This window comes from Daphnia pulicaria, chromosome 2 (assembly GCF_021234035.1).
Source record: "Daphnia pulicaria isolate SC F1-1A chromosome 2, SC_F0-13Bv2, whole genome shotgun sequence".
Lineage (NCBI taxonomy): Eukaryota > Metazoa > Arthropoda > Branchiopoda > Diplostraca > Daphniidae > Daphnia > Daphnia pulicaria.
Window position 1 is genome coordinate 1,465,467 of NC_060914.1, and position 24,696 is coordinate 1,490,162.

The 24,696-nt window shown below is 38.9% G+C and overlaps 7 protein-coding genes across 10 annotated transcripts; 4 read left to right on the forward strand and 3 right to left on the reverse strand.

The window, feature by feature from the left end:
• The first annotated feature begins 295 nt into the window (after positions 1 to 295).
• LOC124327013 (coatomer subunit beta-like) lies at positions 296 to 4,366 on the forward strand. Its single transcript, XM_046785796.1, has 12 exons — positions 296 to 435; positions 591 to 971; positions 1,036 to 1,296; positions 1,359 to 1,551; positions 1,623 to 1,741; positions 1,800 to 1,928; positions 1,993 to 2,255; positions 2,339 to 2,650; positions 2,715 to 2,937; positions 2,998 to 3,510; positions 3,587 to 3,828; positions 3,891 to 4,366. Exons 2-12 carry the CDS (start codon positions 591 to 593, stop codon positions 4,147 to 4,149), a joined length of 2,895 nt encoding a protein of 964 aa, XP_046641752.1. The 5' UTR covers positions 296 to 435; the 3' UTR covers positions 4,150 to 4,366.
• Positions 4,220 to 6,203, reverse strand: LOC124327279 (START domain-containing protein 10-like). Its single transcript, XM_046786273.1, has 8 exons — positions 5,892 to 6,203; positions 5,659 to 5,791; positions 5,446 to 5,598; positions 5,238 to 5,385; positions 5,015 to 5,167; positions 4,827 to 4,954; positions 4,632 to 4,754; positions 4,220 to 4,562 (listed from the first exon to the last, which is right to left on the reverse strand). Exons 3-8 carry the CDS (start codon positions 5,596 to 5,598, stop codon positions 4,479 to 4,481), a joined length of 789 nt encoding a protein of 262 aa, XP_046642229.1. The 5' UTR covers positions 5,659 to 5,791; positions 5,892 to 6,203; the 3' UTR covers positions 4,220 to 4,478.
• A 240-nt stretch (positions 6,204 to 6,443) lies between these two features.
• LOC124327065 (caseinolytic peptidase B protein homolog) lies at positions 6,444 to 9,569 on the reverse strand. Its single transcript, XM_046785921.1, has 16 exons — positions 9,220 to 9,569; positions 9,069 to 9,153; positions 8,930 to 9,005; positions 8,772 to 8,853; positions 8,600 to 8,701; positions 8,409 to 8,533; positions 8,228 to 8,342; positions 8,049 to 8,149; positions 7,902 to 7,979; positions 7,746 to 7,832; positions 7,611 to 7,685; positions 7,384 to 7,543; positions 7,215 to 7,285; positions 7,089 to 7,156; positions 6,977 to 7,028; positions 6,444 to 6,917 (listed from the first exon to the last, which is right to left on the reverse strand). The coding sequence occupies exons 1-16, from the start codon at positions 9,479 to 9,481 to the stop codon at positions 6,576 to 6,578; spliced, it is 1,881 nt and encodes a 626-aa protein (XP_046641877.1). The 5' UTR covers positions 9,482 to 9,569; the 3' UTR covers positions 6,444 to 6,575.
• A 399-nt stretch (positions 9,570 to 9,968) lies between these two features.
• Positions 9,969 to 12,786, reverse strand: LOC124327331. The gene is made up of 4 exons (XM_046786340.1): positions 12,046 to 12,786; positions 11,230 to 11,567; positions 10,353 to 10,507; positions 9,969 to 10,281 (listed from the first exon to the last, which is right to left on the reverse strand). Exons 2-4 carry the CDS (start codon positions 11,419 to 11,421, stop codon positions 10,176 to 10,178), a joined length of 453 nt encoding a protein of 150 aa, XP_046642296.1. The 5' UTR covers positions 11,422 to 11,567; positions 12,046 to 12,786; the 3' UTR covers positions 9,969 to 10,175.
• An 815-nt stretch (positions 12,787 to 13,601) lies between these two features.
• Positions 13,602 to 16,611, forward strand: LOC124327062 (xaa-Pro aminopeptidase 1-like). 4 transcript variants are annotated; one of them, XM_046785915.1, is made up of 12 exons: positions 13,602 to 13,709; positions 13,784 to 13,953; positions 14,056 to 14,224; positions 14,282 to 14,518; positions 14,587 to 14,682; positions 14,750 to 14,994; positions 15,079 to 15,220; positions 15,298 to 15,707; positions 15,773 to 15,919; positions 15,977 to 16,152; positions 16,217 to 16,247; positions 16,309 to 16,611. In XM_046785915.1, the coding sequence occupies exons 2-12, from the start codon at positions 13,837 to 13,839 to the stop codon at positions 16,426 to 16,428; spliced, it is 1,890 nt and encodes a 629-aa protein (XP_046641871.1). In that variant the 5' UTR covers positions 13,602 to 13,709; positions 13,784 to 13,836; the 3' UTR covers positions 16,429 to 16,611. The 4 variants fall into 4 exon arrangements, with proteins under 4 accessions (XP_046641871.1, XP_046641870.1, XP_046641872.1 ...); XM_046785914.1 differs by having other exon boundaries at positions 13,610 to 13,709; positions 13,771 to 13,953; XM_046785916.1 differs by having other exon boundaries at positions 13,620 to 13,709; positions 13,788 to 13,953.
• Positions 16,612 to 19,005: 2,394 nt separating this feature from the next.
• LOC124327342 (keratin-associated protein 19-2-like) lies at positions 19,006 to 19,894 on the forward strand. The gene is made up of 5 exons (XM_046786351.1): positions 19,006 to 19,086; positions 19,168 to 19,292; positions 19,364 to 19,425; positions 19,491 to 19,541; positions 19,617 to 19,894. The coding sequence occupies exons 1-5, from the start codon at positions 19,054 to 19,056 to the stop codon at positions 19,673 to 19,675; spliced, it is 330 nt and encodes a 109-aa protein (XP_046642307.1). The 5' UTR covers positions 19,006 to 19,053; the 3' UTR covers positions 19,676 to 19,894.
• Positions 19,895 to 20,076: 182 nt separating this feature from the next.
• On the forward strand, positions 20,077 to 21,704 carry LOC124327224 (cyclin-H-like). Its single transcript, XM_046786191.1, has 6 exons — positions 20,077 to 20,291; positions 20,354 to 20,550; positions 20,606 to 20,779; positions 20,856 to 21,115; positions 21,208 to 21,319; positions 21,399 to 21,704. Exons 1-6 carry the CDS (start codon positions 20,175 to 20,177, stop codon positions 21,523 to 21,525), a joined length of 987 nt encoding a protein of 328 aa, XP_046642147.1. The 5' UTR covers positions 20,077 to 20,174; the 3' UTR covers positions 21,526 to 21,704.
• The last annotated feature ends 2,992 nt before the right edge of the window (positions 21,705 to 24,696 follow it).

Sequence of the window (24,696 nt, forward strand, 5' to 3'; positions counted from 1 at the left end):
GCCAAAGATGGAGACGTGACTGGTGCTGGTCTTCAAACGTGTTGAAGAAGTTCACAGTGGGTTCAGAAACATGAGTGACGATGACTAGGCAGTAGTCACATTATTTATACACCGGAAACCCACAAAAACTCTTGTTTTGATGGTACAGAGAGAGAGATGCCTGGAAAATCTGGAATTAAACACAAGCTGGGACTGAATCACTGAATATCTATTTTGAATAAAAATAACAAAAAAAACAACGTCAAAATTAAAACTCATAATGGCAACATGGCTGCGTGGTTGTCAATTTTACGAATTAAGATCTGTCGCTTACCGACTGACGTGGGTATTTTCTGACATTCTGCAACGTCAAAGGTTTCGTGAATTTCTCTCGTTTCATATAGTTACGGCTCACACAGAAAACACAACAAGCCGTTGTAATACAAAGAAATCAAGGCAAGTCATCCGACATTTTGGAATCGTTATTCAGTGTTCAACAAATACCATCGTTATAGATTTCGAATGGGTTGCGGGTCGCTGTCACAATAACATTTCATCGAGCGTAAACCGGTCCAAGTTTTCACGATTCATGTATTGTTTTGTTTTTACAGATGTCTGTGACTGAGCAACCTTGTTATACCCTCATCAGTACTCCAGATTCTGACTATCCACCTCCAGATCAGCTGCGAAAAGAGTTGGAAATTGGAGATATCAAAGCCAAGATTGATGCTTTAAAAAAGGCCATTTACATAATTTTAAATGGAGAAAAGATTCCAGGAATCCTCATGGCTGTGGTCAAATTTGTGCTGCCACTTCAGGATCATAATGTCAAGAAACTTCTGTTGATATTCTGGGAAATCATTCCAAAGACTTCAGCAGATGGAAAACTCTTGCATGAAATGATTCTCGTCTGTGATGCTTACAGAAGAGATTTGCAACATCCAAATGAATTTATTAGAGGATCAACATTACGTTTTCTTTGCAAGCTTAAGGTTAGCCAATTTCTTTTATACCTTAATTTATTGATAAGCTAACCTTTTGTAATTTACTTTGTAGGAACCTGAAATCTTAGAACCGTTGATGCCATCGATCAGGTCGTGTTTGGAGCACCGACATTCTTACGTTCGGCGCAATGCTGTTTTGGCAATTTACACAATTTACCGCAATTTCGATTTCCTCATTCCTGACGGGCCAGAATTGATTGCCAATTTTCTAGAACGTGAACAGGACATGTCCTGTAAACGTAATGCATTCATGATGTTGATTCACGCTGACCAAGAAAGGGCGCTCTCCTATCTTACCTCTTGCATCGATCAAGTAATAGAACTATTTTAAGGTTTCCAATTTTCAAGCAAACTTAAAGAAAAAAAATCTGTTAGGTTCACTCCTTCGGTGATATTCTGCAATTGGTCATCGTTGAACTTATCTACAAAGTGTGTCACGCCAATCCTAGTGAGCGATCGCGTTTCATTCGTTGTATCTACAGTCTCTTGAATGCCACCAGTCCGGCCGTTCGCTACGAAGCTGCTGGCACTCTAGTAACCTTATCGTCCGCACCGTCGGCTATTAAAGGTATTATTCATATTCCCTTAATATTAAATTTGGGTTTCCAACTTAATATTTTTTCTCTTCTTCTTGAGCAGCTGCTGCTAGTTGCTACATCGAAATTATCTTAAAGGAAAGCGACAATAATGTGAAGTTGATTGTGCTGGATCGTTTGATCGCCTTGAAAGAGCAGCCGAATCAAGAACGTGTCTTGCAGGTATCTTGAATTTAATCATTCACATGTTACAAAATATTAATTACGCAATTCATTTCAGGAATTGGTGATGGACATCTTGCGGGTATTGGCTACTCCAGATTTGGAAGTACGAAAGAAGACGCTATCCCTTATACTTGATTTAGTGTCTTCGCGAAACATAGAAGATATCGTGCTCGTTTTGAAAAAGGTAAGAATTCCGGTGAAATGGTAAATCGATATGAATAATTTTCTATTGATGAATTATCTTGTAGGAAGTAACAAAGACGCACAACACAACTGAGCATGAAGATACGGGAAAGTATCGGCAACTTTTGGTGCGCACTCTTCACTCGTGTTGCATCAAGTTTCCTGACATTTCTGCGACCGTCATCCCTGTACTGACTGAATTCCTTTCCGACACCAACGAGCTAGCAGCCGCCGATGTTTTGGTCTTTGTTCGCGAAGCGATTCAGAAGTTCGAAGGACTTCGTCCATTAATCATCGAAAAACTTTTAGAAGCCTTTCTTTCCATCAAGTAAGTTTAAATATAACTCCATTTCGTTTTTACTGGCAGCAATTCTACATTAGATGTTTTTTGTTTTTTGTTTTTTTTCACAGATCCGTCAAGGTGCACCGTGCAGCAATTTGGATCTTGGGCGAATACGCCACTTCGGCTGATGACATTCGTTCAGTTATGTCCAAAGTGCGACAATCGCTTGGCGAAATTCCAATCGTGGATGACGAAATCCGAAAAGCAGCAGGAGAGCAGACCGATCCGGAAAATCCTTTAGCACAGGGAACTGGGAGCGTTACTAATCCTGTTGCTTCTAGCGCCCGCTTGGTAACTGCAGATGGTACATACGCTACGCAGTCTATCTTCAGTGCTGCCGTAACAACCGCCAAAAAAGAAGAAAGGCCTCCTCTTCGAAAGTATGTCAATTCTGTTGATGTCGTTCCATTTAGCATAGTATTGCATAATTAAATTTCTTTGTAGATATCTGATGGAAGGCGATTTCTTCATTGGTGCATCAATGGCTACAACTATGACAAAGCTGGCCTTACGTTTTGTTCAACAAGTGTCGAACCCGCAAACGCAAAACCAGTTTTGTGCCGAAGCCATGCTAGTGATTGCAGCGATCCTTCATTTGGGTCGTTCGGGACTGCCTCAGAAACCAATTAGCAATGACGATGCTGAAAGATTGGGGCTTTGCCTTAAGGTAAGCTATCAATGGTAAAAAATTAGTGAACCCCCATTACAATTTTCTTTTTCGACATAGGTGCTCTCGGATCGATCACCGATTTTAGTAGAAGTATTTACCGATGCCTGCCGTAGATCCATTTCACTTATGTTAGCTGCCAAAGCTGAGGAAGAAGCTGCTGCCCAAAAGAACTTGGAAAAGAACAGCCGATCAATCCAAGCCGACGACTTGGTCTCTTTCAAGCAACTGCTTTCACGCAATGAACTTGGTGGCCTCGAAGACGTATTTGAATCAAGTTTGTCGCAAGCTTTGGTAGGATCCGCTCAGCGAACTGGATTAGATCTGAGCGTCTCAAAACTGAACAAGGTGACGCAGTTGACTGGTTTCTCTGATCCTGTATACGCCGAAGCGTACGTAAACGTGAACCAATACGACATCGTACTTGATGTTTTGATTGTCAATCAAACGGCCGACACTCTTCAAAACTGCACGTTGGAATTGGCAACTCTCGGTGATCTGAAACTGGTAGAAAAGCCTTCGGCTATCATTTTGGCTCCGCACGATTTCGCCAACATTAAGGCCAGCGTTAAGGTATGCTCTTTTTAATTATTACTAAATGAATTATTACTAATTGTTTTTCATGCCTGTATTTATCCATTAATTAAAGGTGGCATCCACGGAGAATGGTATTATCTTTGGAAATATAGTCTATGATGTGACTGGCTCGACATCGGACCGTAACGTCGTGGTACTGAATGACATTCACATTGATATCATGGACTATATCATGCCTGCCAGCTGCACTGATGCTGAATTCCGACAGATGTGGGCTGATTTCGAATGGGAGAACAAAGTCACCGTCAATACTAATATCAACGATCTAAATCTTTATTTGCAACATCTGCTCAAGTAAGTGGGATCATTTCTTTTGTCCTTCTAAATTCCTAGTATAAATTAATTTCTTTGTGTAGATCGACAAATATGAAGTGTCTGACTCCAGAGAAGGCACTAGCTGGTGATTGTGGATTCATGGCAGCCAACTTGTATGCTCGTTCAGTTTTTGGAGAAGATGCGTTAGCTAATCTCAGTTTAGAGAAACCATTCGGTAAACCCGACGCACCAGTTACAGGACACATTCGAATTCGTGCCAAGAGTCAAGGAATGGCTCTCAGTCTCGGCGACAAAATTAACACGATTCAAAAGGCTTCTGTAAAGTCTCCTGTGGCTTAAAATGTAATTGTAGAATTTTCCTCTACAATTATTTCCATACTTTTTTCATTCATTTTCTATGATTCAAAACTTTTCCCAAATTCAAATGTCTATTTGTTGCAAGTATTTTCCCCTCATCTACATTCTTTTAGAAATATTTGGAATGCAGTTGTTACTTGATTAGTTTTGCATCATCAATATAACTGTGGGCTGTTATATTAAAATGTAGTTCACAATTGCTGCTCTTTGCATATAAAATTAATCAATGCATGCAAATACGGAACTTTGAGATAGGACCAAAATTAAATTAAAACTAGCATACTTGTGCGCGATATTGGGAAATGCTTAACTTAAATTGACGCCATTTCTTTGCTGTCTCGATTGTTCCCTTTGTCGTTCAACATAATCTTGTTAGCACCATTTACAGTGGTGTTCTACATATTTTAAAATCACGAAAGTTAAACAGGCGTTAAATAGGACAAAGCATTTAAATTTCACATTACTTGGTCGACTAGTAGTTTTGGATAGTCCATCTGTTCAGGATACAGCCATGGCTTAAAACCCGGACTATGTAGCTGTTTCCATTCTAAATATCCCCGACATGCTTTGTGCAACGTTTTCATCATCTATAGTAGATTCCAGGAAACAACTTCACAGTTATTAACTTTCTGATTTCAATAAATTTTTATTTCTATTACCTTTGGTGCAAAATATTGAGTGCCTTTATTGACGGCCCAAGTGGGAATTGCTCCTCTGGGATCAGTTGCAGACACATATGCGAGTGTCAGGCCCTTGGATTTCCCCGGTAAAGGTTCAATTACGTAGCCTATGCAGAACAACTTTGCGGTTAAGTATTGCTGTGAAAAAGAATTTGTGAAAAAGAAACCTGTTATGTAGGATATTCCTCTGACGAAATATTTTTTGGGGGGAAGGTCTTTGTGCGTAATGGAATGATTTAGGATAGAAATTTTCTTGGGAGTGGCTAACCACGAACGTTGAAGGACGAAATCGCGGTTCTGAATCGGCGGCGGGCACGACACTACATATATCGACCAAACCGTTATTAGGCTTTGAATAGAGAACTTTCCCCAACCTTCAAAAATACTCACTGGCATAATAACCAACATCATTGTTGGGATTTAAGAAACCCAAAGTATAAGACTCAACCATAGCAGTATCCCAGAGTGAACGATACTCCCCATCCATGAGGAGGTCAAATAAAAGCCACATATCAACATCAGTAAAAGTTGTTTTCACCTAGAAAAAAAATTTATAGGTTAAATTTTAGATTTTAGGGGTTTGTAAGAGTGAATTTACTTTTATCATTTTTAAATCTGTGCTGCTTGAATGTTTGCTCCATACATTAATGTCTTCATGCTGATATTCTAGCTTCCAAGAGTTATCTGCGACCATTTGCCAAAGCTTCTCGAAATCCTCATCAGCTGCAACTTGCATCATTCCCTCTTCCATCTAAACAGTTTAAAGGTTTAAATTTGCAAAAATTTCAATAACTAGGCAAAACGAGGTTACATTGCTTGAATAATAAGTGCAGTCAGTGCTCACTGACTTGAAATGCTTTCAAGAATGATTTTAATGCACACAGTATTGGTTCGGTATAGTCAATGTTGTGCATAGGTTGATTAATTGCACATTGCAATGATATCTGTAACGAAAAAAAAATAGCTAGTATGTTTTGTATCCATAATGTATCACTGCTAAAATGAATAATAACAATAATATAAATACAATTTCAAAATATTTACTTTAAGAGTAAGCTGTATACCACACTTCTTTTGCTGGTCTAGCTAACAATAAGACTGCTGAGCCCCTATCCATGAAACGATAAAAGAGGGATGGCTTCTTCGTCGTGTTTGGCCTTGGATTACAAAATTAAAAATCCAATGTCGGCACTACATCATAAACGCACTTTCAATTCAAATAAGGGACTGCTTCTACATTCGTAACCCCAAACATTAACTCTTCTTCTGTACGGTAATTAATTCAGTTTTTCAACTACAAGTTGTCTTGTCAGCTGTCGTGTAGGTGACGAGGACTGAAACCCGATGAGACATCAGCAGGTGATGACAACAATCCCTAAACACAGCTGGATATGACTTTTGACTTTTCGGGTTCAACAGCTTATTATCTTTTCAACCTATTTTAAAAGAGTTATTGCACTGCGAGGACCTTTGGTCGCCCTATTAAATCCATCGAGCTACTATTTTATTTTACAGTTTGGTTATTGTTGTATTTCAAGGATGCGCTGTCCGCTCCGTTTGGACAATGTTAAAAATTTATAAACAAATCGAAACAAATGATGCGTCTGATTTTATTTGCGTTCAAAGGTTCCCTTGAACACAACATTAAATTCAATGAGGAAATCACGAGCAGGGCGTTTCAACAAAATAACAATTCGAATTTATCTATAATTGGTCTAGAAAATATTTTTAGGGATCAATTCGCTGTGGAACGTCTGTTGGAAGCAAATGTCGCACAGATGAAGAAAATTCTGTAAACTCGACACTGTCTTTATTTTTAATACGCAAGCGGATTTGTGGATTACGCGCTGAATCATTTGAAGATCCGTTCCCGCCATAGTCAACGTATAACTGTAGCAAAGCTCCACGTGGAAAGCCGTGAAATTGTTGAGAATTAGAGAGTAGGCTTACCACCTCTCGTTCCACTTCATACTTGACACTTCGGGCTCCGTAAGCCACATTGTACCCAAGGCATAGTGCATCCAGTACTTGTCCGTCCCACGATAAGTCCACGTCATACCGATCTTTAGCCTAATTATTAAAAAGTTTTCAAATAATCTCTTTACCTTCAAAGAATTGTCTGATTTTACCTTTTGGGCCCAAAAGTCCAGTTCTTTTTTTACAAGCTGGTGGAGTTCATTTCTGTTTGAAAAAGCAACTTTGATTTAAACATTTTCAGAAGACGGATAAATTTATGAATACCTTGAAAAGGGGAAAAAGAAGACGAATTCATTTATTCTCCCTAGAAATTCATCACGACCAAAATGGCGCTAAAATCAAAAGATTTCATAAATATTATTTGTAACTCTTTTAAAAAATTATAAATACCTTGAGGATTGGACGAACAATGAACTCGCAGAATTCTCGAGAAATGCAAAGAGATATGGAAGGCATTTCGGCTACAAGTAGTAAGAGGAGCAAAACATTTGAAATAAAAGCGGGAATAAAAGATGAATTTCATTTTTGATACGCTACATCAATAACCAAAATATCCAACCTTCTTTATCACTTTTTGTTCGTTGTTTAGCTGCAACTTCAGCTTCATGACGTAGTTGTAGGGCATGGTCGGCGATCTCGTCATTGGCTAAATTTGAAGTCATAATGAAAATGGCATCTTTGCAAAATATCGTTTTGCCTCGTCCGTCTGTAATTCTTCCCTACAGAAAATTTAAAACATTAACTCATTTTCAATGCCACACTTGAAACTACTAGCCCAAACCTTACTTCGTCAAATAGCTGGAGTAGAACAGTCAATACATCGGGATGTGCCTTGTCTACCTCATCAAGTAACACGACAGCCTAAAAAACAATCGTGAAATATTTTTCCATAAAAAATGATTTAAAAAACAATGTGTTTACGTTAGGGCATTTTTTAAGTTTCTTTGTCAGCTGTCCGCCTTCTTCATAACCAACATAGCCAGGAGGAGATCCAATTAATTTGGCGACCTAAAAAAAAAAAATTTCTGCATGATATGAATCAATTAATTACAAAACGTAAACAGTACTAAGTATTACCTCGTGTTTGTTCTGATATTCGGACATGTCCAAACGAATGAATCCTTCGGAACTTTTCGGGTTCAAATAGTTTGAAACCTGAGGAAATATTTAAAAAAAAAAATATTAAAAAACAATGGCTTTCTAAGGTTTGGTTTCTGTTGTAACTTGTTTAGCGAGTTCTGTCTTTCCAATTCCTGATGAGCCGAGGAAAAGAAAAACCAAAGGATGCTCCTCGTCGATCCAACCACCTTCTTTCCTTCGTATAGCTATTTAAACCAAAAGAATGAAATTTACTATAATACAAAGAAAGCACATGGAAAATATAGCAAGTAAAATATTTGTACCGGACGCAACCGTAGCAATTGCCGCCTCTTGACCAATAATGTTTTCTTTTAATCGTAATTCCAACGGATATTTACGTCTCTCTTCTGCAGCTCTTTCTTTCACCATGTCCTCATACTGTTTAAAATTTTATGTCAATTTAAAAAAAATTAACATGTAAAACATTTTTATAGAATCAGTTACTTTTATAATGTAACTTTCTAAAAGTTTTCTCATGGCATCACTATTAGCGTAATCAATTGGCTTGTGTCCACCGAGATTTGCAAGTGATGGATTGGCTCCTGCATCCAATAATGCTGCTACACAAGCTGCAAAAGAAAATTAAGACACTATAACGTGAAAGTGCCAGACGTGATTCTTTTTTTTTTTTTTACCGGCGTCGTCAATGATGCACGCATAATGCAACGCCGTGCATCCACTAAAGGTGGCGCGATTATTAAGACGGTCCGAAAATTCTTCTTCTCGAGTTTCCATTACTTGATGAATAAGAAATTGAAATCCTTTGTCCTAAAAAAACTTATTTATTAAATAAATGAAATAAATTACCACCCAACCAGTGAAGCCCTTTTTCTCTTGCTTTCAAATTGAGATTGCTGAAATCATCTCCCAGATCTGGGTTAGCTCCACACTACGTAAAGAACAAAGAAGTATTTTACACAGTAGTTTATAAAGTGATTTAAGTATTTTACTATATGGTACACTACCTTCAACAAAACTTTTACAACATCAACATTTCCTTGAACTGCTGCAACATGCAGTGGAGTCCATCCTAAAGGATGTCTATTTTAAAAAAAATTTTTAATGCCAGAATGTTTCTTTTAAAAAACACTTAGTAACACCAACCTTTGATTTGGATCTGCGCCATTCTTACAGAGACGTTCAACAGCAATTGCATTTCCTTTTCTGGCAGCTCTGAACAATGGGTGATCTAACACATTGAATATTCTGAATTAAACCTCCACACACATGTCTGCACAACATACCATCTGCATACCATAAACAGTACTGAGTTTGTTGTTTCCATCATCTTCTTTTGCACAATGTGCAACCATGATGCCAAAAGCCATAAATGGTATCACACGGAAATTGTCATTTGGAGAGTTGTAACTGGAATGGCGAAATCTTCGGCCGTTGTATTTGCTCAATAAAAAACTGTATGGCAGTAGAGAAGACTCACGCTGCCGATAAAATAACTGGTAAGACTGTTTTTTGGAAAGATATCGAAATTCCCTTAACAAGTTTTGAAAATGTTGCATTTTGGTCAAAATTATTTTCACTCTTTCTAGAAACGACTTTCTGACGAAACTTGCAGGTTGCAAGATCGATTCGTAATGAACGATGAACCTAGCAGACTACGTGTTCTAAAATTGTAAACAGCAGCGTCAGCGACACCTAACGTTACTCTCGGAAAAATTTCCTTTAGATAAGAGATTCAAAAATAGAAAAAGGGGCTGATAAAAAAAGTTTAAGTAATAACAACTAATAACCCGGTGTAGTAATTTCATTATTTTCATAGGCTATAATTGGTACGCGGATCATTTATCAATAGAAGACCAGAAAATGAGTCTTTAACCGCAAATAAATTAGACATTAAGTACTTACGCTGATTAAAATTGTTATTGATTGCCTTCTCAGTAGTGTTGATTTAAAACGCAATTTCAGCGCATTAGGAACTCTTATGGACACTGTGTAAGTGGTAATAGATGGAAAGAATGCAATATTTAAAAAAAAAAGATGTATGACTTATTATTTGACATGATTTATTATGACTCAATGGCAAACGTGTATCCCCGATAACAAAAGATATCTTTACCAACATCGCAATAACATGAGTAAAGTGTTAGAAAGGCCCATATGAGAAACGGAAGAAAAGGTGAAAGGAGCCTCCTGAAAAGTTTGAATTCCAACAACATAAGCGTGCCGACAAATATATTTTAATTAATTTTCATCTCAAGTAGACGACAGAAAATGTTGAGTTTGGTCGGAGCCAGTTGACTGTGGTTGAGAAGCATAAGAACTGCAATCAAACTCTGATTCGTCATGACTGTTAGATGGCCTAAGAATAAAATTATTTTATAATATAATAAGAATCAAATTATAATATTTATAAGAATCAAATTAAGATGCCTAAGAAGAGGTCGACGAGCTGTGCGATGGGAGCCTCTGCGACGTAATCTCAACTTTTGGAATTTCTGCTGCATCAAATCTTCCTCTGATTGCGCGACTGTGGCAGCGCTGTCGTCGGGGAGGACTTCTTCGTTGAGAACTTCTTCGTCTACTTCCTACATTTGTCAAAATTCAAAACATTTTTGCATAAGACATTGTAAAAACCATCTCAATCAGTTGATACACTAGCCCACTAGATGGCCCTGAAAAATGTAGACATCAATCGGTTAATAGTGGGAAAGCGCCGAAAGACAAATGGGAAACCAAAATAGAAGCTGTTGGCCAAGATTGACCTCTACAGTATTTCTAAACCGTGCGAGGGCAATACGGAACCATCAGATGTCGCGCTTATGTGACTCAACTAGCTGGTAAACTTGGAAACTTTTCAGATTATCAATCATCGTTACCTCCTACGCCGAGTCAGTTAGAGGATGAAATGACTCACGATCCGCTTCTCTGACATTTAGCAGGTTGGTAGTACTATTTTTGATGGAAAAGGACCTGATTTAATTTAAAAGGTGACGAATGACGAAGTTAAGGAGAATTCCTTTCGCCCCTTTTTGCTCATGTGTACGTCGGTTGTTCGCGTTCACCAATCATAGAAGTACCGCAACGCTATACAGCAGGGTTGATCACCAACTGGATGGTAACGCAGCTGTTGAGCGGCCTCCACGAGTTCTTAAATTAGTTTGCTTGTTTTTTTCATCTTCTGCTTCTTCTTCTTCTTACCGTCTGGTTTTTGGACGACCGTGTCGAATGAAGAGCTTCACATATACAACAGTGGCCCCCTATACCCTAACGAAGGCAAAAGGAAAAAAGAAATGGAGCATGGATGTACCTTGATTTCATCGAAGGTGACGGGCTGCGTGCGGTAACGGCCAATAGCTCCGGCCGATGGCTGCGCCTCCCGATACAGGAACCTCCGCTGGTTGCGTCGATTCGGAGTTCCGTCGGCTGCACCGCGATGTAGTCGAGATATGTGCTCGGGAAAAACGGCGTCTACCTCTTTCCTAAACTCTTGGCAAGCCATTTCATCTGACCAGGACCGAGTATGATGATGCGTTACCGATTTTTCCCTCTCGACAGTCTTCTCCGAGTTTCACGCCTCTCGCGTCTTCCCAAAATATCACGCGGTATCACACGATAACGCCTTTTGATTTTGCCCCCAACTTGGTTCTAGATAGTATTTAATCAAGAATGTAAATGAGCATTTGTTGTTCAAAATTACCTAACAATCTCAAAAGTGACTTCACCAAAGCAAGATTTCACAAACATCTGCCCCATTGCCTCACAACCATATTTCATGGGTTTTAAAAAATGGTTGTCAAAGATGAGAGATGGAATTATTTTTGAAAACAAATCGCGATTGATCATTAGAGTTATTTCACGGGCCAGTTTGACATTTTCTAATTTAACCAGGCTTAATTATTCTAGTTTAACAGCATTTGTTTTTAATTAACAATGAAACAAACAAAAAAAAATCATCAGAACGTGATTCTGAAAATCCGTGAAAACTACACGAAATGTAATTCTACAATGATTCCAGTTGATAAAAATAGCCGGTGACGGTTACGCGGGGTAGAAGCCGTTAAAGGTTACTTTAAACAAGATCCAACTCAACAACAATTCCAAATTTAATAATCCTTTTACTCACCTTAATTTCAGTTGGGAAATACACTTATGACAAGTAAGGAACGCTCGTCAGTCGGATCTAAAAATACTAGATAAAGCTTCTCTTTCAGGCGTATCGACCTTCTTCTCTAGAGTTTAGTCTTTGTTCGGCTTTAAAACGATGATTATAAATTTAGAGCATTAATGAAAAATAGAAGAACAGTTGTAGACGCAAGCGCGCGCACTTTCACACTAGCAAGCAACAGCTCTTTACATAAGTGGCTGAGAGTAGCAGCGATTGAGAAAGCTGAGGCACGACTGCTACTGCAAAGAAACTTACACGCCGTCTTAAAAAAAGGGGAAGGTTAGAGAACCACGGCGCAATCTGTTCTATTCTTAAAATAAGACGCACCGCGATGACTCGGAGCCGTCTGTTGGCTATACGAGCTCGTGCGATAGGAGAGAGCAAAGAACCATGGCCCAACGCAGTCTGGTATCGTATGGTTCGTTAAAATTCAATCTGCGCAAGGAGATTCGGCATAAATGCGAATTGCACGAGACTGCAACTTCATCATTGCTTCTATCGTGTAGAATTACATAATAATAACTTGATTGTTATAATATTGTTAGTTAGTGTTGAGGAAATAGGAAAATTTATAATACCATCATAAAAACAATTACTAATTGAAGAAATGGTTTGTATTCACATCAGATGTAACTTGGAGTAGGATGATGGTTTGTCATCAGGGTTGAATGACATGTTTATAGTTGTGACAATGACATGTTACTTTTCAAGTGGAGCATAATTCAAGAGTTTTTCAATCAAGTCCACATGGCCCAGCAACATTCGCCGACAACAATATCTCTTCAGACCAAGGGCATCAAGAGCATCACTAAAATTGTAGGAGAAACATTAAATTAGTAACAGAATTTAAGCTGTGATTATTCTAAACAGGAAATTATGATCTTCTTCTTCAATATTACATCAACTTTGTAAACAAGCTGAATTTTTTTCAATTATTGTCAGGTACCGGTACCCATTTCACAATTGCTACCATTATATTTGTATCATTAAATTTTTCCTTCGTGACTCTGAATAGTGATGAAATAAGACAACCATTACCCTTCAGTGTATTCGGCTTGCAATAAGCCAAGATATGTCTCCCATTTGTTGCCGATTACTTTTCCGCACGTAAAACAGCGAATTGGAATGATCATTTTACTTTTCGAGAGTTCTATTGAAATCAATTGATACAAACAATAACTTCAGCAGTAAATAGGATGTTTTTTACAATGTTTTACTTGTGATTCAAGCAGTTATCAATTAAACACACGCGGGCGAAGACGCGATTACAAATTTTCCAGAAGCAGTATCGTGCTATCGTCTGCGCCTCTGCGGGTTTTATGGATGGACTAAGCAGCAACTCTCAATCTTATAAAATCTTTTCTTATAAAGTTCAAACGAATTTTTATAAAATAAGATAATTGTGTTCCCACAAAAATAAAAATTTAGTTTACAATATTTTTAAGTAAATAAACCTCTATTTATCACCTTGATAGCCTATTTACATTTTTTGTATTCAAGTTGTTCGAATTTTAGGCACCAGGGAGCGAAATTTTGCGCGGTTTCAATTGGTCCAGCTGATATTTGTTTTTCTCAATATCTCCGTCTTTATTTTTTAGCTTGTTACGTATTAGGGATCAAAGGTAAAATTTATTTGATTGATTTTGATTGTGTCTAGTCAGATAACGGTCATTTACCTAATAGTTGTGTGTGTTAGATAGTTCAATCACATTCAATTAATGGTGATTTGACACTTCAAACCTGCGCATTATGGCGGCTAAACAGACTACCCAAATTCTAAAACGTCTTCGGAGTTTGATGAAAGATACAACTTTCGTTACGGAAGCTATCCAAGCTTACATTGTACCAAGTGGAGATGCACATCAGGTTGGCTGGTCTTTTGTCTCAATTCTCATATTTTAAGATGCAACTGTTACATTAACCATAATTCACTTAATTGAGTGTGTCTTCTTCTCTAAACTTTTATAGAGTGAATATTTAGCTGACAGTGATCAGCGTAGGGCTTTTGTCTCTGGGTTTACTGGTTCAGCTGGTACGGCTGTCATAACAGAAACAGATGCATGCCTGTGGACTGATGGCCGTTACTTCAATCAAGCTGAGAAACAATTGGATGCAAATTGGACATTAATGAAAGAAGGTATATATTTTTAAAGAAATTATTAATGAAATTACCTAATATAATATTTTTCATTAGGTATACCTACTACTCCAACTCAAGGAGCTTGGCTTGCCAAAACATTACCAGTAGGATCAAAAGTTGGTGTGGATCCAAGACTATTTTCCAAAGACCAATGGACTCCTTTATCAAAAACTCTAAAATCCAATGGCCACATTCTGGTTCCAGTGGAAAGGAATATAGTAGATGCCATTTGGGATGATAAACCCCCACCTCCATCCCATGTTATTCAACCTCTTGGAATTGAATTTACTGGTAAGTTTTATTTGAATTAATATGTTACTGACAAGCGTGTTATTTAATCTTCGTCGTCGTTGCACCAGGTAAATCTTGGCAAGACAAAGTTAAAGATGTCATTCAAGAAATGGATGCCAAAAACTGCTCCTTGTTATTACTGACTGCTCTTGATGATATTGCATGTAAGTGAAAATCAATGGATCAGCTAGAAGGAGACTAACTATTAGCCTATACATTCAACTGATTTAGGGTTGCTAAACTTACGTGGTTCTGATATTCAGTACAATCCTGTATTTTTCTCATGGGCGCTGGTCAAAACGAATGGAGAAATTCATTTATTCGTCGACCCATCTAAAGTGACACTCTCGGTTAGACAGCATTTAAATCTGGAAGCTGACGTTGAAATGGCAGAACTGGTTTCGTCTCAGACCAACAACAATGTATTGGCTATTCTGCACCCGTACGAGGATGTTGACGGATTCTTGGCTGCTGAAGTACATTCATGAGCGATCATAACCAAGAAAGAAAAATGCATTCTGACTTGTTTTCTTTGTTTGTTTTGGCTGATTTGTCGACAGATTCCACAGCAACCGAAGAAGATCTGGATAAGCGACAAAAGTGCAGTCGCATTTTCAAATCTAGTTCCTGAAGATATCCTTTGTAGTGATGTGTCGCCTGTTGTTTTCATGAAAGCGATCAAGAATCCAGTCGAGATGGCCGGTATGACGTTTATTTCCTTATATTTATTTGTGTCCCATCATCTTTAGTCTTCTTTTGGTGAATGTGTACTATTGTAGGCATGGAAAACGCGCACATCAAGGACGCAGCTGCTCTCTGTTGTTTCTTTGCGTGGTTGGAGAAAGAAGTTGAATCGCAGCGAGTTGTGACTGAAATATCTGCCGCCGATAAACTAGCTGGCTTTCGTGCTGAGCAAGCCGATTTTGTTGGTTTGAGTTTTGACACGATTAGTTCGTCGGGTTCCAACGCAGCTATCATTCATTACAAACCCAGTCCTGAGACGGACCGTCCCATTAATGACCGCGAAATTTACCTTTGTGATTCCGGTGGACAGTACAAGGATGGTACAACTGACGTAACACGCACTGTACATTTTGGATGCCCTACACCCTTTGAGCGCCAATGCTTTACCCGCGTTCTGAAGGGTCAAATGAGTTTGGCTACCTGCCTTTTCCCATCCAAAATTAAAGTAACACGTGCCCGTAGAGTTTCTAGAACGAAGGTTGCTTTTAACATTTAATACAATTTCCACAGGGCAATGTATTGGATGTTTTGGCGCGCAAGGCTTTGTGGGACGTTGGCCTTGATTATCTTCATGGCACGAGTCACGGAGTTGGTCATTACCTCTGCGTTCACGAAGGCCCAATGGGAATTTCTTGGAGAGTTTACCCAGACGATCCGGTATAAATCCTGTTGACGTCACCTGTTCTTGTTATAATTTACTATTTCATTTGGTAGGGTCTAAGCGAGAATATGGTTCTTTCAAATGAACCAGGTTTTTATCAAGACGGAGAATTCGGAATTCGCATCGAAAATTTGGTTAAAATAGTGTCAGCCAAACCCGAGAACAATTTCAAAGACCGCAAATTTTGTACTTTTGAAAATCTAACTTTTGTCCCCATCCAGCAAAAGATGTAAGTTTAATTTATCAGATAAATTCGTGAGAGCATTTTTAAAAGAACAGTTTTTTTCTTGCAGGATCATTGCTGAAATGTTGACCAAGGAAGAGGTATTATCAACTTTATATTCGTATCATAAATTATGACAAATAACCTGTGTCGTTATTTCAGGTTGCTTACATCGACCAATACCATACCCAGTGTCGTGATAAAGTAGCGCCTCTTTTACAGAAGATGAACAAAAAAGAAGGCTTGAATTGGCTTATGAGAGAAACGGAACCGGTTGGCTAAAATGTGGTGCCATCAGAAAGAAACAATTCCTTCTTCCTTCTATGCTTTGTAACTTACATCGAACAACATCTTTGGAGTTTCAAACCCCAGTTTATTTTGTGTTCAAAAAGTACAAACAAGGATTTCAGGACGAATTTTTAGGATGAATCAAATACATAACTAATAGTTGGTGAATGAAAACAGGTCATTTGGTAATTGTTCTTTTTTATTATACAGTTCAAATGTTTCAATAGAGTTTAAAAAGTCGTTTTAAGTTAAAAGAACGTTAAGTAGCCTTGTCCAGGTAATATGAGATTTAATAGCAATTACCTGCGGCACTACTACTTAGCGACCTCATAACCAAATTTACACTAATCGGTCACTTGTTTACACGACACCTCACCTGGACGACAGCAGCGACTGTATTACAGGGACCGAGCGCTACAAATGAAAACAGGAGTAACTTCGAGAACTGTTCGACGGAAACATCCGAAGTAGAATGTGCCACGTTGTCCCACGGTGCTTCAAACTAAAATGATGGCCAAATCGTTTTTCCAGCTTAGAGAGTGATGTAGCCGACAATGCAATACTTGTACGTATATACAACAGAGCGCCCACAGATGTGTGGTGGCAGTTTTCGAGGGTCCCGTGCAAGTGTGCATTACTCATCCCCTCCCCCCATCCGTTCCTGTCTCTCCCTTTCACTCTCTGTACAATACCGCTCTGATGCCCACATCAGTTCGAAGCATCTCTATATACGATGTGTTATCCCGGCCAAACACCTGCCCCTCTCAACCTCCCTTTTGAGCGGCCTCCCCTCTCCCTCCCCCCTTTCACCCGTTACAAAAACACATTGACAGTCGTTTTGACCGTTCTTTTGTATTCACGATTTAAAAAAAGACCCATTATACCCCCAACTGAGAGAGAATGCTTTTGACCAGTTTGTTACTTCCCCCTGTGCGTTATCCAGTGTGGTTTTCCACTTAATTGGATTCCACTTAGCATTTAAACAATCTATAAAGAAGAGTAAGTAAGCGCTTTTCTATCCGATTACGTAGCAAGTCTACAAGTGTAATAGAAGTCGAGATGTGCCGAAGCAAACGAGAATCTCCTTTTTATTTTTATTTTTTTGGCTAGGAAGCCTTTCAGCACGAAACGTGAATGCTGCACGCAATCAATATTGGCCGACACACCTGTACAGGTGTGAGTAAGACTGGAGGGAATGGTAAAAATGTGCGTACACGTCAACGTCCACAGACGAGTTGCGAGGGAGAAAAAATGGAGAGGAAACTTACAGCGCATGTTGTACGGTATATCCCATGTATGTATTTGTATATCGACCGCTCCCCTGCCAAATGAAATTGAATCTAGGTTCTCTTCCTTTCCCTCAATCATAATCGATAAATAAAAACCTAACAATGACGAAAAGAGGAAAAAGTTACCCACATCTGCCTGTCCGCTCTACATGTATGGTCTTCTATTTTGTTAGCTATTACTATTCAGTTTGCAGTTCTGTGAACTTGGCATCGGAAAGATCGTAATCGACTGGACCTGTGGACCGTTACTGTGAAGTGGGATATACTATGCTATAGGCTTCCATGTGTCAAGGGGTACTCGGTATTCTCTCCCGTAGATAACATGAAGATTGGCGCGAAAGATCGTAGAGGCTTTTCAACCGCATATTTCGTTTTGTGATAAATGGAAAAAAGCCAGCCACTCCAGCGTCCACTTAACAGATGTATATTTGTCGTTATTTTTACTACCCCACCGTGTCGGATTCATCTAGGGTGGAGTCTACAAAACTCTACATAAATAGTTGTGTTTCCTTTTGTCTTTTTAAGCGATGGAAAAATGGGTATCGCACGCGCGGTTTAGTAGATGTAATGCCACACCTGGTTACAAATGAAAATTGCCATGAAACTATCAACTGCACAGCAGCGCTAATTTTGAATAGTTTAATTTATTTTTTAAAAGGGGTTTAATTGTTGACGGTGAGTTTGTTCCCTGTATTTTGTACGGTTGTGTCATATTTCTCAGACTGATTCTCCCCATGCAATAAACAGGGTGAAATACTAACCCCATTGAACGCAAAAACGATATTCAATCCAGTCTAGTAGTTTTTGTTCTTTATTGGCGCAACAGATAAAGGAAGGCCAATGTACCATAATCTATTGTGGCATGACTATCGAAGAAATTCTATAGTATGTAGATACAATGAATTGCGGTCAACTGGAAACTGGAAAGCGAAATCGTTCACGTCTCTTTAGCGACGTCCTACGCCTGCCTGTCTAACGGCTACAATAATAATGGAAATTGTAGGATTGAAGCTCCATTAGACTATAATAAATCTAAAGACAAAGTAATAAAATGGCTTTCACTTAGTCAGTGAAGAAGTGGGACAGATCTTTTCTTCAGAACAATACTTTAGACTATTAGACAAGAAGTACGAATCAGCGATCATTTTTTTCTTGGGAATTTTGGGAATGATCGAGAATCGCTTTCTCAAATTATCCAAATTTCCTCTAATGTTACAAAGAAAACGAGCGAAAGTGTCACGTGATCAGCGGTACTCTATTTAAACGGATTGAAAACCAAGTCTATCATTATTCACTGTTCACTAGGACTCCTAGCTACACAATCTTCAATATGGTTGCCAGATATACCAGCATCGTTTCCATCGTGAGTATATTGCATCTTTTTTAAAATAAAAATACCGACTAAAACAAGGATCTCATCCACTAAATAATTAATTTCACGCAGGCCGTCATTCTTTGCTTGGCTTGCGGAGTACAAGCCGGTACCCCTCTTGTCGGGTATGGAAGTAACACTTTCAATGAAATATTCTCCACCGGATTTCAAAACGGCCTAGGCGGCTATGGAGCTGGGTAAAACAATCCGCAATTATGCTCTAAAGAAGGCAAAAGGAATAATCTAATATTTTATTTTGTGTTGATAGTACTGTTGCCGGAGCCATTGGTGCCTACGGTCAATTCACTGGAATCGGTACCGTTGGAGTTGGTAAGTAAAACCCAGAATGACTCATATGCTTGTCAACCAAATCTAAATATTTTAAATGTAAACAGGTCAAGCGCTGACTGCCGGAAAAGGCTACAACCCCTACGCCGGTGGTGGTGGTAATATTTTCATTTTGTCTTTAGCAAAAGAAATCGTTTGAACAATTTCTTAATAATCTATTCTCCTTTTCGTAGGCTCTGGCGGCAATGGTTTCGGTGGTTTCGGAACTGGGCAAACTGGTAACTACCACTAAAAGCCAACTGACGACGACGTCACACAATTTACTTAAGGACGAGTGCGCCGGACGAAGTTTTATCACGTTTCATATTTCACCGCAATCCTATGCAATGCCTTCTTTAATACTCGGAAAAATATTTTGTTATGTGTCTCAAAAGCTCTTTACTGGATACAGAGCTTTAGAAACTTTCAAAATTGCCGTTGATTTTGTGCTGAAATAAAAGTTTAGATTCAATTCTTCAGTCTATTTAAAGCTACTCATTTATTATTATTTAAAAAAAAAAGCTTTCTATCGAAATAGGGTTGTCAAAACTCATTCAAACGCGGTGTATTCTCATTGGCTGTCGGAGAATGAAACAACGTCTCCCAGATGGCGTAGGTGTCGTAATCATTGCCTTGGAAACGAAGTCCTCTAGCAGACGAAATTTACCAGAATTTTCAGTTGAAACTCAAAAAACCATATGTGAATGTTATATTTTGCATGGTCAAACACATGAAAACGGGGCAAGTTCAATATGTTTGCAACGAGTACCCAGCGTAGTTTTTGGATGTTTAAAGATGAAAATGATGTTTCTAATGCCCGGCTCAGTGCCAACATAAAATATATTTCAAGCCGAGGGAGAAATATGACTGTAAGTTGCTTCCAGGAAGTGTGACCAACATGGCATGATAATCAATGTGTACTATTTAACAGGTTGAAGAGCAAGAACTCCATTTTTTGAACGTGACAGAGGAAAAAATTTTGATTATGAGTTATGAATACCAGCTCAGAGACTTTTGCAGAAAATTCCTCCCTCCTATGCCTCGCTATGTGATAGGAACAGCTTTGCACTACCTAAAGCGTTTCTATGTCAACAATTCTGTCATGGACTATCCACCCAAAGAGATCCTGTGAGTTATTTGTTAATTAAATCCCTGAATTTGCAATAATCATTTATTCTTATAGTGTTACTTGTGTCTACTTGGCTTGTAAAGTGGAAGAGTTCAATGTTTCTATGGATCAATTTGTTGGTAACCTGAAAGGAGACAGAGAAAAGGCTGCTTCCATTATTTTGAACAATGAACTTCTTCTAATGCAACAACTTGACTATCAATTGACTGTCCATAATCCTTTTCGACCGTATGTACATTTCATTGTCTTTCCCTTTGCTGCAATTTCTTTTGCTCAACATTAATCCTGATTTATAATTTTGCAGGCTTGAAGGCTTGATGATTGACATGAAAACAAGATTTCCAACCTTCAGTGACCCTGAGAGACTGAGATCAGGAATTGATGAATTCCTCGAACAAGTTTTTTACACTGACGCTATTTTGATCTACTCCCCGTCTCAAATTTCTCTGGCAGCCATCATTCATTCCGCGAGCACTTCTAAGGAAAATGTCGACGAATACATTACGAAAATTTTGTTTTCCGAAGACCAGAAACGCTTATTAAATCTCATAGAAGCAGTGAAAAGTAAGAGTTCTAACTTTCCTTCTATTTTTCTCGTAATAGAGATGGTTTTTCCGATTGCCGAACTTCATTGTTTGCTTTCACTTTTATCAAAGAAATCCGTGTGATGGTGCGGAACGTTCAAACACCTCATCGAGATGTCATCAAAGCTTTGGAAAAGAAGCTTCAACTCTGCTGCAATCCCGATAACAACAGTGAAAGCCCAGCGTAATTGCCATTCTTATTTTGTCAATTCAACGTGAATTTTAACTGATCCATTCATAACTTTCAATGTGTTTTGTTTTAGATTCAAGAAGAGGATGAAGCAATCTTTTGACGACGAAGAATCTTTCGAAGATGGACAGTATCCGTCCACCAACTCAGATCAAGTTCGCAGTATGTTAATGGGAATGTCCGAAATGGGTAAAATTTAAACGCATTCCCCACGTTTTTTCGACCAGACATCCTATAAAATTTACAGTGCTTCCTGTTCCCACACTTATTCCGGCTTGTGCGTCGATTTCTCGAGTTCCCGTGTGCTGCAAATGTCTGTGCGCTGTACATTGAATGTATGTCTGCCGCACACAATAAATTCAATTAGATGAAATTCAAATACATTCTTGATGAACTGAAATACATGAACTTGGAATGGAATACTTACATGGAATACATATCAGGCGATGGTGTGATTACAAGTTGCCGTTGAGACTAGTAGTAGTTCTCATGTATACCTTGTTCTTTTGGCGTAACGTTTACGGGTTCGAGTGTCACACATTATTGAATCACGAAATCTATGGCAGAAAATAATCAAGCGAAACGAAGGGAAGTGAGATAATAATAGATGTACTTGGAATAACTCTGATGTCACGAAAAATCACAGGATTTTGAAAACGTAACATGTGTTTATAACATCAACGCGAGATCATGATGTAAGATGCCATTTGTTTCGGTCCGAGCTTTTCTGGAACACAGCAACATCAGAAAGATATGGAATTTGACAAAGGGGTAGGGAATACTACTAAGATTAAATCAGTCATCGAGATATATGGTCATCGAAGTTCGGTTGATCAAACCGTATTTTTTCTAGCTATCGGTTTAACCGAACAAAAGCGATCTACATTTCAAAAGGGAATCGGAATTTGTCAAAGTTTTCATTCATAACTTGAAAAAGCAAATTTTTTATTTTACCAAGGGCATCTAGATGGCGCAACGAAAGTGTGGGGTTTGAAAAATAAAATAATTTGATAATTTCCAGACGGTAAATGTTGGCTCCGCTTTCTATCGGGCGCTTAAAGTTCAATCATGTCGACGAAGCACGGAAGAATAATAATTCATCCCTTTCTCCCGCTATGTTGCAGATATTCAGCTGGACATGAGGGTATGAGGGTTGACCTTATAGTCTAGACTGAAATCTGCAAAAATGATTGCGTCGCCTTAAGGCCAGTATCTACCTGGGAGCCCGTCACACTTCATCGATTCACGTAGTGGATGCATTATCAGTGTCCGATTTGTTTCTCATGAACGATTTTTCTCGTTTATTATGAAGAGCAGCGATCAACGAATGCCATATAAAGTCGCTGCATTATTAACAGGTTGTTGACAAACCTTAACAGCAAAGTGAAATTTTGTTTAAAACATCCAACACAAATTGCCAGAAGGAATCCTTTTAACATTATTATTCTTCACAAAGTTACTCCAGTTTTTACGGCATTTAATGCTGACTTGAGGGCGTTGACGATGTAGACAATAAACCTGGAGTTTGAGGGAACCGAGTGGGCACCAGCGTTTGATGACTGATCTTAGGAAGTCGTAACGTCTGCACACGTATACGCGCTTCGATCTGTATCGCACGGCTCTCTCCTTTCAGATGGAAACAGAACTTATTGCAGCGGCGCCTCCGCCGAGACAAAGTTTTACCTGTCAACCTTAATCTTATCGCCGGGTTGCGATCTCTTGTCACATTTTTATACCTAAGGAAAAACAAAAACACTTGGGGCATTTCTTCTTTACGTAGAAAAACAAAAGAAAAGTCCGAGATTATTCAGGAATCTGGAAACCAATAGATTTGATACTTTAAGAGAATCTCTTTATTGTCTACCTGGCCCTTGAAATTCGCTAGCGCAGAGGATAAGAAAAATCTCATGACGAGAAAGCGTCCGCTATGTCAGCTGCCGTCGTGTTTGCGCCAGTCAGCAGGTGATCTCTTGATCGTTGAAGCTGCCGCCATACAGCTCAGTCCCTTGTTTTACGAAACATTATGAATCATTTTTATTGGACCCGTCAAGAATTCCGACAGATTTCGATATTCAACGAGTAAAATACGCTCGACTCTCTTTCCTTGTTTCTTTTCAAACTAAATTTCATGCACTAATGAAAAAATCTGCCTTCAATCAGAGCTTGGCTCCATTCAGTCAACTATTACACGTCGACTGACATGCCCAGATGCGGTTTGAAATTGAGTGTGGGCTTTTTGTAAGTTGCTTCTTTTTGTCTTGTCCAAGATTTTCACCGCACGCAAGTTTCGTTTAATTTTTTTTTTTTTTTTTGTTTTTCTATAAAAGTAGCGACGACAGCTGAGCTTGCCTTTAAAAAACTTGAGTGCTAATGGGTTCTGTCCGGAGCTCTGGAACAAAACAACCCAAAAAATGTGTTTTGTATTTTTCTTCCGTACGTTCTAGACGATACGAGTAGTATACCGCTCCAGTCATTATATCGTGTGTACATATCGTTAGGCTTGGAGTTTGGCGGTCGAGTCGTCGCGCAATATCTGCAAAAGGGGCTATACTCGACTGGCAGGGGGCGTCCGATGGCATCCTTACATCATCAGAGAGCCCAGTAGACAAAATCTTTTCCCGCGCCTAGCTCGTTTCTTATATTTTCTTCCCTTTTGTTTTTCGGTTTTTTACGATCACTTCTGGGACGGACGGACGGACGGACGGATATTTGGTGTTGGCTTGTTTTTTTGTTTTGTTTTCGTCTTTTTGGTTTCACCAGCGCAGCAATAAAAGAAAAACAAAAAAGGCTAATCTTCTACATTTCCCAAGCTTATTTCATACCGTATTATTCTCTCCCCCCCCCCCCTTCGCCATCACTTCCACCCACCGATACGAATTGAAGTGAGTTTGGTTGGCTGTTTGTGTTTTTATTTTTCTTTTGAATTTTGTTTTATTTAAAAAGGGTGGAGTAGACGTGTGGGTGGGGAGAGAAAGAAAAAGAAAAGAAAAACGCCGACGAAGATTACAAAGGGCTGATCATCTTGACTGATTGAGCGGTGTGCTGGCGTATGGCCGCCATTCCGGCGGAGTAATCGTTATTTTCTCAAGCGCTACTACTACTCCTGCTGCTGCTGCTGTGTACTCGTGTATCTGATGCAGTGGCTTTTAATCGAGGCTACCGCATCGGCTACACGTATTTGTATACAACTCAGTCCGCAGTTAAGAGCAACTGGACATTTTAAAAATGATGGAATTTTCCAGTGGGCGGTATAGAACCAAATCGGCCAGGAAAAAAGTAAACAAAAACATACAAGGAAGAAAACGTTGGATGCTATATGGTTTGCAACGTGAGTGGAACGCCATAAAATTGAATGCACGACAACGTGAATT

Coding starts and splice junctions, on each gene's coding strand:
- LOC124327279 (XM_046786273.1), bottom strand. CDS start 5,598: ATGGAAGAGGGAATGATGCAAGTTGCAGCTGATGAGGATTTCGAGAAG. Junction 5,386..5,445: donor CAGATTTAAAAATGATAAAA/GTAAATTCACTC, acceptor TTTTTTTTCTAG/GTGAAAACAACTTTTACTGA. Junction 4,955..5,014: donor AGGAATATCCTACATAACAG/GTTTCTTTTTCA, acceptor TGTTCTGCATAG/GCTACGTAATTGAACCTTTA.
- LOC124327342 (XM_046786351.1), top strand. CDS start 19,054: ATGGTTGCCAGATATACCAGCATCGTTTCCATC. Junction 19,426..19,490: donor AATCGGTACCGTTGGAGTTG/GTAAGTAAAACC, acceptor AAATGTAAACAG/GTCAAGCGCTGACTGCCGGA. Junction 19,542..19,616: donor CCCCTACGCCGGTGGTGGTG/GTAATATTTTCA, acceptor TCCTTTTCGTAG/GCTCTGGCGGCAATGGTTTC.
- LOC124327062 (XM_046785915.1), top strand. CDS start 13,837: ATGGCGGCTAAACAGACTACCCAAATTCTAAAACGTCTTCGGAGTTTG. Junction 15,221..15,297: donor GAATCCAGTCGAGATGGCCG/GTATGACGTTTA, acceptor GTACTATTGTAG/GCATGGAAAACGCGCACATC. Junction 16,153..16,216: donor GTCCCCATCCAGCAAAAGAT/GTAAGTTTAATT, acceptor TTTTTCTTGCAG/GATCATTGCTGAAATGTTGA.
- LOC124327013 (XM_046785796.1), top strand. CDS start 591: ATGTCTGTGACTGAGCAACCTTGTTATACCCTCATCAGTACTCCAGAT. Junction 972..1,035: donor GTTTTCTTTGCAAGCTTAAG/GTTAGCCAATTT, acceptor TTTACTTTGTAG/GAACCTGAAATCTTAGAACC. Junction 1,742..1,799: donor ATCAAGAACGTGTCTTGCAG/GTATCTTGAATT, acceptor AATTCATTTCAG/GAATTGGTGATGGACATCTT.
- LOC124327331 (XM_046786340.1), bottom strand. CDS start 11,421: ATGGCTTGCCAAGAGTTTAGGAAAGAGGTAGACGCCGTTTTTCCCGAG. Junction 10,508..11,229: donor TCACCTTCGATGAAATCAAG/GTACATCCATGC, acceptor TGACAAATGTAG/GAAGTAGACGAAGAAGTTCT. Junction 10,282..10,352: donor GCTCGTCGACCTCTTCTTAG/GCATCTTAATTT, acceptor TTTTATTCTTAG/GCCATCTAACAGTCATGACG.
- LOC124327224 (XM_046786191.1), top strand. CDS start 20,175: ATGTTTGCAACGAGTACCCAGCGTAGTTTTTGGATGTTTAAAGATGAA. Junction 20,292..20,353: donor GCCGAGGGAGAAATATGACT/GTAAGTTGCTTC, acceptor ACTATTTAACAG/GTTGAAGAGCAAGAACTCCA. Junction 20,780..20,855: donor GTCCATAATCCTTTTCGACC/GTATGTACATTT, acceptor ATAATTTTGCAG/GCTTGAAGGCTTGATGATTG.
- LOC124327065 (XM_046785921.1), bottom strand. CDS start 9,481: ATGCAACATTTTCAAAACTTGTTAAGGGAATTTCGATATCTTTCCAAA. Junction 9,006..9,068: donor GGCGCAGATCCAAATCAAAG/GTTGGTGTTACT, acceptor TTTTTAAAATAG/ACATCCTTTAGGATGGACTC. Junction 8,150..8,227: donor AATTGCTACGGTTGCGTCCG/GTACAAATATTT, acceptor TGGTTTAAATAG/CTATACGAAGGAAAGAAGGT.